The sequence below is a fragment of the Takifugu flavidus genome, chromosome 6 (assembly GCF_003711565.1).
Source record: "Takifugu flavidus isolate HTHZ2018 chromosome 6, ASM371156v2, whole genome shotgun sequence".
In the NCBI taxonomy this organism is placed as follows: domain Eukaryota; kingdom Metazoa; phylum Chordata; class Actinopteri; order Tetraodontiformes; family Tetraodontidae; genus Takifugu; species Takifugu flavidus.
Window position 1 is genome coordinate 4902425 of NC_079525.1, and position 8867 is coordinate 4911291.

General features: G+C 43.3%; 1 protein-coding gene across 1 annotated transcript; it reads left to right on the forward strand.

Annotated features, from left to right (window-relative positions):
• The first annotated feature begins 227 nt into the window (after positions 1–227).
• mnd1 (meiotic nuclear divisions 1 homolog (S. cerevisiae)) lies at positions 228–8449 on the forward strand. The gene is made up of 8 exons (XM_057035037.1): positions 228–569; positions 804–869; positions 998–1055; positions 2655–2803; positions 3501–3575; positions 3659–3773; positions 6531–6575; positions 7670–8449. The coding sequence occupies exons 1-8, from the start codon at positions 567–569 to the stop codon at positions 7774–7776; spliced, it is 618 nt and encodes a 205-aa protein (XP_056891017.1). The 5' UTR covers positions 228–566; the 3' UTR covers positions 7777–8449.
• Positions 8450–8867: the final 418 nt, after the last annotated feature.

Genomic DNA, 8867 nt, shown 5'->3' on the forward strand with positions numbered 1-8867 from the left:
TTTATAGCTGCTAACCCAGCCTCAGACAAATTTCCCCCAAATTCTTACATTCAATTTTGTTGTAAGTTTTTCTTTTGGGGAAACAGACAGAAATAAATGCTTCTTGCGTCAGGATTCGATATAAGCAATGAATCGTATTGAACACAAGAGGGTGTCAGATATCCACACTGTAAACAAGGCTCCTCCCCTATAACGTAATGCCGGATTCCCTTGCAGTGGGAAATACTTCTTTTTCCACATATAAAAAACAAAATAATCAAAAAATGGTCGTGATTAAGCAGTAATATTAAGTTAAATAGAATCTATTGTCTTTATATCGCAGAATAGCACGTGACATAAGTGATTTTCGCCATCACCACGTAAATGTGGATTGTAACTAGCGATTGTGCAGAAATACTAAATTACGATAATTTGAATGCCGCACAAGAAAGTGTCGTCCATCCGCGGGAAATTCGGGTCTGTCTGTTTATAAGGATTATTAATAGCTTCGAAATACACCATCTAACAGAGTAAACGACCAATATCTCTACGTTAGAGGAAGAAGACGACACAACTAACAAAACAAGATGGTAAGAAATTCGTTTGTAGCAGCCGATTTGTTTGTTCAGTGGGTTGGCTGGCTTTACTGGGTTCATTTAGCTCCTAGCTAAGAGTTAGCAAAGCTACTCGATCCTGCCTGTAAACTATTTAGCATCACGACTCTGATTATGACATGTGCTGTAACTATAGAATTTAATGTTATGATTTATACATGTTACTGAAAATAAACCAGATCTTATGTGGTCTCAAACTTCACCGTACAGTCCAAAAAGAAAGGGCTGAGTTTGGAGGAGAAGAGAACTCGCATGATGGAGATTTTCTTTGAAACGGTGAGATTATTGGTTTTTTTTTAATCACTCCCTTAATTATTTATTGTTTAACTCAGGATCAAGGATAGTAGTTCTACTGACTACATAAAAGTCTTGTTTTTCTTAAAAATCTTTCTTTTATTTGATAGAAAGATGTGTTTCAGCTAAAGGACATTGAGAAGATCGCCCCCAAAACAAAAGGCATATGTAAGTAGTGAAGGAAAGATGCTGTTCACATTCAAACTTGGATTAAACTGCACATTTTAAATAAGTCAAACAAATCTAAATCTATAAAATTAAATAAAAAAAGAGACCGTGGAAGAATCTTACTTAGTGTACTTAGTTATTTCAGATATTCATCTAAGAGATATTTAAGGATATACTGTTAACCTGATGCATTCAAATTATATATTTACATATTATTTTTCCTGCTATTTAAATAACTGCGACATTTTTCATTCTGGACTCGGTTGCAAATGCAGAGAAGCCAGATTAGTGCATGGACAGTGCTTTTGTTTCAGCTTCATTTTCGCATGCCTTTTATTTATTGTTAGCACTGCATCTTTCAACATACCAAAATTAATGGGATGGCTGAGCGTGCACAATTTGCTGCAGCCTTTCAAAGGGAAGTCGTTTTGCTTCAAACCAGAAATATTTCCATTTTATTTGCTGTTTTCCTGTTTCCTCTGCCGGGAACTCCTGTAACGTTTTATATCACAGAAAGGGAAAGAATACAGTCTTCAGGATTTTGTGTGTTGGTTTTTAATCATAATTTTAAAAAAGAAAAACAGTTATTTGAGTCACTTTTTTACCAATCGCTGGACATTTCAGGTGACCCCATTTGAATTCCAGCTGAGCCCACTTCAGGGTCGCAGCTCAAAGCTTGAAAAATGCTGCTTTGCCCTCATTTAAACCAAACGGTAAACCACAACTTTGCCACGAATTTAGCAAATCTGCCTCTTGTCTGGAAAAATGCAACATTGCAGATAAACGATAAAGGGTCCTTTCAAAACTCAAAACATTTTAAAAGTTTTCAAAAGAGTCAATGTAGGTTTTAGTGCCTTGAGAATAATCCATGTTTCATTTTCTCACACTATTTTAAATGAATACGTGCAACGTAGTGCAGCATGCTCATGTTCCGTACTCTGCATCACCATGACAACCAGGACTAGCTGTTCCCACCTTAACCCGTGTGAGCAGTTTCAGCCCTACCAGTAATACCAGCGCCATGCCTCTGCTGACCTTTATTCAATAAACAATCCATATTTCATCGCTCATTTCGCCCCACAGAGGGATACAATCAGTTCCTGTCCAAATGTAAACATACATTGGATCATTTCTTTGTGAGCGTGTTGTTGAAGCCGCTGTCAGATTGAGTGAATGGGGTGGGGGAGGGGACAGTCGTACACGGCTGCTCAATATTTGAGAATATGGTGGTAATGAGTGGAAAAGAAAAAGGTTATTTGAATCAGATGAACAGAATAGAGCCACGTGTTTGTTTTTTTGTGTTTGTTTGATATGTGCTGCTGGTGAACATCCTGCCAGGATTCAGCCTGTCGTGTGTGGGAGGATTATACTTCACCACTGACACTTTTCAAGTTGGAGCTCTGTTACGTCCTCCCTCCCCGTGTTCTTTAAAAGGGTTAAATCTGCTGCATATGTGTGGGTTTGGGTTTGCAAAGTTGCGCTATTTTTACAGTTTGAGCAATCCCGTTTTTCAGATGTTCCATCCTAAACTTTTAACAGAAAGAACATGTCCACCATTTTAATGTGGAACGCGTGTTTCCTTCCACCTGTCACTTTAAGCTCCCATGACGGTGAAGGAGGTGCTGCAGAGCCTGGTGGACGACAACATGGTGGACTGCGAACGAGTCGGGACATCAAACTATTACTGGGCCTTTCCCAGTAAAGCCCTGCACGCTCGGAAGTGCAAACTGGAGGAGCTGCAACAACAGGTGACCGATTAATCGGCTTGGACATCAGCAGCTGACAAGGCCGGAGGTTATGAAACGAAACTGAAAAACCAGTGATAAGAACAGCTCGCTTTAGTGCCAGAGACGCTCGGAGGATTTTTAATTTTTTTCGAGGCCGTTCGGGCAGCTCCAGTAAATTAGGTCAGCATGTGATGGCCTGGAAAAGGGTTTCTGGCAATAGGAAGTGAAATAAAATGCTGTCAGGAATCAAAAATGAGCCACAGAACTCCCTTTATCCCGCATTAAATTTTGTTTTCTTTCATAGTTACACATTTTAATGTTCTAAATAACACCAGTAGATAAACAATCTATTTATACAGCTAATTTCTATTTTCTCAGAAGTAAATGTTGCGCTTCTGCGGATGCCTCAGCATCTGTTGTGTCCCACTTCTCTCTCCCGTTGCTTGGAAGACAGATGGTGTGAGGGAGGTGACTCCATAGAGAACTTGGCCACCACATTTCTGGGACGCCATTTAAATGCTGTAGAGCAGCGATCTGTCAGATCCAGAGTTTGTTTCCGTAAGCTGAACAGCTCACACAGAACAGGCCACCGCGTTTGTTCATCAAAGTGGCTGCACTCGTCCGAGGGTTTCAGTCTGAAGTGGCAGGTTTTTAGTCGTGCAAGCTACTAAAAACGTAATAAAACGGAAATTTGAATGAAAGTTTATTTACTTTCAAGGATTCTCAAGCGAAGCAGCGGAAAGCATCCCTCGTGAAGGCGGTGGAAAAAGCCAAAGAGGGGCGACAGGATACAGTAGGAAGATATTCCAGTTGCAAAAACATCACATGTTGTCATAATTACAAGTGATGACTGAAAACAAAGATCTGTGTCTGCAGAAGGAGAGAAGCTCGCTGCTCAAGGAGCTGAAGGATCTGAGAGAGGAGAAAACTCGCCTCCTGGCACAGTTGGATCAATACAAGGACTGTGACCCAGAGGTTGTTGAGGACATGAGTGAGTACAGACGAGTTTCAGAGGCTTTAATACCTGAGGCAAATTTAAAAAGCTGCTCTGCAAATCAATAATCGGTTTAGGTTCATTGGAAATTAAAACGGTAGAAAGCCAGCTATTTTATTTTATAGGATATTCCCTTTAAAATGTTTTAGGGCTTCTGTATGTGCTACATTTGGTTTACTTAACCATAAAACATCTCTTAGAATTGGAAATTACGTTCATGCTACGATTACTTCAGTAGCCATTGCAGAGCAACGACGACGGTGTTTGGTTTCATTTTAATGCATTTGAACTCATTTAATTGTAACTATTAACTTGACAGCATATATAGTGTTTAACGTCCGCCTCACTAATAGTACGTGAATAGCTGTAAGGAGCTGGAGCACCCTCTATGGGTTGTTGGTGACCTTTTTCCCCATTTAAAAATACAAATCTTGCCTCGCATCTGGAGATGGTTCATCTCGGCAACTGAACCACGTCTAAGTTTCTACGAGTTTGCTGCGAATCTTTGGGATAATCCTGATTAACGCAAATGCTGACATCTCGGATGCAACGTCGCTCTCGTCATACATTGATTTAAACACATCTTGGATATTCGTTGGCGTGTTTCTGTACTTGCACAAATGCTTCAAACGTGTAGACAGCTGTAATCTTTAAGTAATCTCAAAACGGCGAAATCCCGAATTTATTCAGAACTCAAAACAATTCGAACTAAAACAGAAGAGGATCAAAACTCTTCGTTTCAAACATCGCATTTGGCCAAATTGCTTGACGTTAGTACAGCCCATGGACAGAAGGGTTTAGAAAAAGAAGAGGACAAACTCGGCCTCCGCTCAAATACACCTACTCGCTGCCTAAAAAAACACGGGCAGGAAGCGGACAAACGCATCGCCGGAGCCTCAGCGTCACTTTGGGACCGAAACAGCAGAACTGCTGACGTAGAACTCGAAACCAACCATCCTGATGTATCAGACGCCAGCGTTATTTACTTCAGCTAACTTCAGAGGTGATGAGGGAGACGTGACCGCCCGCGCGTGACCTGCAGGGGGCTGACGATTTATTGAATCGCCAGGTAAACGACGCCTTATCTGAGCAAACACGGTGCGGACAAACATGCTCATGTCGTCACAGGACTCGTGTTTAAATGCAACGCTGAGAATTTCTCAGTTTTTAATCTCTAATCTCATCTGCAAGCAACAACGGTATCTTTGAGTTTAGGATTGGCACAGCTCTTTCCGGTCGATCCTTTTAACCTTTGATCTCCCACCCTCGAAATGAGGAAGATAAAAATCCATTGGAGACAGAAGGCGAGGCCGTCCTCCACCAGTTACACACCCCCGCGCGCTATTAGCGGCGTAGCAACAGGCTTCCCCTGCTGCCTGTGCACGCTACAGCTGACACGGAGGAGGGTGTGTGCGCGTCTGCCTGCGTGCTCGTTTATGTGCGTCACACGTGACACGTCGTAAAAGCTATCTGCTCTGTTTACCTGCGCCTCCCGTCGTTTCCCCACAACGTTGCTGGTGTTTTTCCACCCTGAGCAGATGCCCCAAAACCAAACCGCGGCCGTTAAGCCAGCCGCCCGATTATTAAGTGAGCTGAAAATCGGGTCTGGTCCTCGTATAACCAGAGGGGTAAATATTTGAACAAGCTAAAGTTGAGATTATTACACCTCCTCCTGGCCAAAAGAGATCAGTGGATTCTGCGGGTCAAATAGTCAGTTTATGGAGCAAGTGACGGAGCGATATAACAACAAAGGCCTGTCTTCTGTCTTCTGTCCTACAAAATAATGAATAATTGCTTCAGCAGAAACTTTAGATTCACCTCTGGAGTCTTTCAACCTCCGGCGCCACAGGAAAGCACATTGTTGGGGCCTAATCTCTGTGACAGCTGTTGCAGTTCTAATCCAAACCCCAGCAACCCTCGTTTATGAGGAGTATCCCACTTCAAGTCTCCGGCTTTTTTTTAATTTTTTTTGAATTATTTACAACCGTAATAAATAAGTCTGCTAACTAATATCGGCGTGAGCGGGTTTCAATAGTGCGAGGATGAGACTCACAGCCAGTGTTCCCTTGATTTAATAATTATAATAGTGATCTTAAATTAACCAGACGTAATGAGATTAAGGAAAAGCTTCCTCTTACGTTTAAATCTCATCTTTTCCACTTTCTCATTGTTGTGAAGCGGCGTTTTCCTGTTTGGCTTCTTACTTTCATGTCATCACAGGCACAAATCAGCGCACCCCTTTCTTGGAGCTGCGAGCCCCTCGGGGGAGGGGGTGTCTGAAATGTGCGCTAAGTGCTCCGGTGTTTGTCACGGTGTTATGGCTGGAGTGAAAGGGGAGAACCGAGCCTGCAGAATGGGCTCAGACCTGTTTGTGCAGATGGTATCGTGGGATGTAAAGCACACGTCCTGTGTGTAGGAATGTTGGAAATATGTCCACTTAGTTGTCCAATTCATACAATACTCAGGACCAGTTTGTTATTACACTCATTTACTTCTGCCTAGAGATGTTTATCTGCGCAGAGGATCCAGTCTTTCGGTGTCAGGCTGAAATTGACACCATGTATCAGAGTAGCGCTTGAAGGCCTCTTAACTCATATTCAGCTCTATTCCAGGCATGAAACGGGCTCCTTCCAGTTGCAGCTTCAGGCGATATGAACTGTCTGCGTTAACTTGGCTAACCCGCAGCAAATTATCTTAAATACACAGGTTAATACAGGGCACCACGAGCCAATACGGGTCCCTTTTGTCTTGCAGGGAAGTCGAACGTGGTCGCGAAAGCTGCAGTTTCCAGGTGGACGGGTGAGTTGGTTTGTGTTGTCCCACAGTCTAATACAGGTTTTAGGTTTGCTCACAGGGATGTAGCCTGTGTACTAATGCAGCTAAAGACAGGCTAATCAGTTTAAACATCTTGATATTTCAGTTCAGAGTCAGTGATGAGTGTGAAGCAAAGGTCAGTGATTAGTAGATATCCCATTCAGCTGTTAGTAGGAACCACAATTTAAATGTAACATTACAGATTTTACAGTGTTGCATTTAAATATGGAGTGAAAATGACTGGCTGTGGCGATAGGGTGTGTGTGTGTGTGTGTGTGTGTGTGTCTCTGTCTGTGTGTGTGTGTGTGCGTGTGTGTGCGTGTGTGTGTGTGTGTCTGTGTGTCTGTGTGGGAGAGTCCTGCAAGGTGACATGTTGAATCCACACAAACAGGGTGCATTCATTGACCTAAGCAGTAACCTTGGCAACAGCTGGCCTTTGACAGTAACCCAGCAGGCCTGTGGTGTTATTTTACTGTCCATCTCTTTTTTCTCTCTCTACCTTTTCCTCAAAATTATATTCATTTTGAGGCGCCGTGACTCATAGCTGCTGCTTCCATGACGACACCCTCCTCAGCTGGAGCTATTTCAGCCGTTCCAAACCTCTTCCTCTGGTCTGGACCAAGCTGACAGCGTCGCATTAAATCCCCTCCAATCTTTTATTTTTCCACCGCTCTGCCTGCTCTCTTCTGTGTTGAAACACACCTCAGGACTGGCACACAAGTGCATATTGTTATAGTTTGAATAGGCGTTGCTATTGAAATGAATCACAGTTTGTCTTGAGAACGCCGGTGTTAATTTGCGCTGTGTAGAACAGAACAGATGTACTGGACTCGCCCCAGTAGGATTTTATTATATCAGAGGGGGTTCGTCAGGTGAATAGAGCCAAAACTCACACAAGCAAATAATTAAAAGGTAAAAAAAGGTCCCCTGCTGATCTCAGCGATCGGCCCCCACACCATTGATGACCCCATGCATTGACCCATGACCCGTGTGTGTGTGCGTGCGTGCATGAGTGTGTGATGATGCGTTTGCCTGCATTTCACGGTCTTTAAAGCAGAGTTTTTAATTGGTGTTTTCAGACAATATTTTCTCAATCAAGTCGTGGACCAAGAAGAAGTTTGCCTTCGATGAGAACCGCATCAATAAAGCTTTCGGGATTCCAGAGGACTTCGACTACTTGGACTGATTACTGGCTTGTTTTTAAAAAAAATGAAATGCAAGGATTCCTCGAGGTGGGTGTGTGTTAGCGTCATGGAGAAGTGGGTGTACCTGGAGCCTGTAGGTTCATATTTATGACCTGCGTTAGTATTTGAAGGCTGATATCAGCGACAGATGGACTCTGTCAGCAGAGACGTTAATTTGTTGCAACAGGAGAAGAGAAGCGCTGGCCGGTAACGGCTGCGAGGGGGTCCTGCTTCAACAAAACCAGGCCGTGTGACTTCTGGGACACCTGTTTGGATGAAATCTGAGAGCCCCCGACCGACGACGGAAAGGGCTCAGCTCTTAATTGTGTTAAGAATAAACTCCTGTGTATTTTTTCCTCCTTTTTTGTCTCTTCTGACCAAAAGTGCACATTCATGGATGGAAGAATTCAATTCTTTACGCCCCGGTTCAACCCAGTGTTACGCAGCGTATTTCCTGCTTTCTCCCTGTCACTCAGGGAGAACAGATGGTGTTAGGTTCCGTTTGCAGCCGGTGATGCCCTCATACGTCCAGATCGGTTAAAGAACATTATGCGAGCCTTCATTTGTGTCTCTCCTGGAAGATAAATGATGCAGACATGTTTGAGTTCTTGTTCTGTTCTGTGGATCATTAAAGTTTGATTCTGTTTTTGCCGCATTCTTTGCGACACAATATCACGACCTGTCTCGTATCTAGTGAGCTTGTGCTGAGCACCCTGGGTTTAAAGGGCACTGAAGACTTTTCCAACAACTGAGCAAGAAAATGTTGAAGCCTCGCTGCAGGTTTCCCTGTCGAGCGGACACACCCAGAAGAGCCACCTGAGCGTAAATGCGTGTGCATACCTGCCCGACCTGTCCCACTCATGATTCATCACTCTGAAACGCTGCGATCGCCAAGATTAACCTCGCTGCTGCAACGCCTCCAACTTTAAATGGTTGCTTGGTTGGGAGTTTAACTGAGCTGAGAGAAAAGAGGGTGCAGATTTTCAGTCCTTTAACAAGATTAAAGCAAAGCTTGCAAGTAATGTTGCAAGTTTAAAAAAACCAAAACAGCTGGTGGAACATGGAGGTGTAAACAGGTCGGTTACCTGATTGG

What these genes read in the sequence shown, in the direction of transcription:
- mnd1 (XM_057035037.1), top strand. An exon ending in TGGAGATTTTCTTTGAAACG is followed by an intron (nt 870 to 997) that starts GTGAGATTATTG and finishes TTTATTTGATAG; the next exon opens with AAAGATGTGTTTCAGCTAAA. An exon ending in AAGAGGGGCGACAGGATACA is followed by an intron (nt 3,576 to 3,658) that starts GTAGGAAGATAT and finishes CTGTGTCTGCAG; the next exon opens with AAGGAGAGAAGCTCGCTGCT.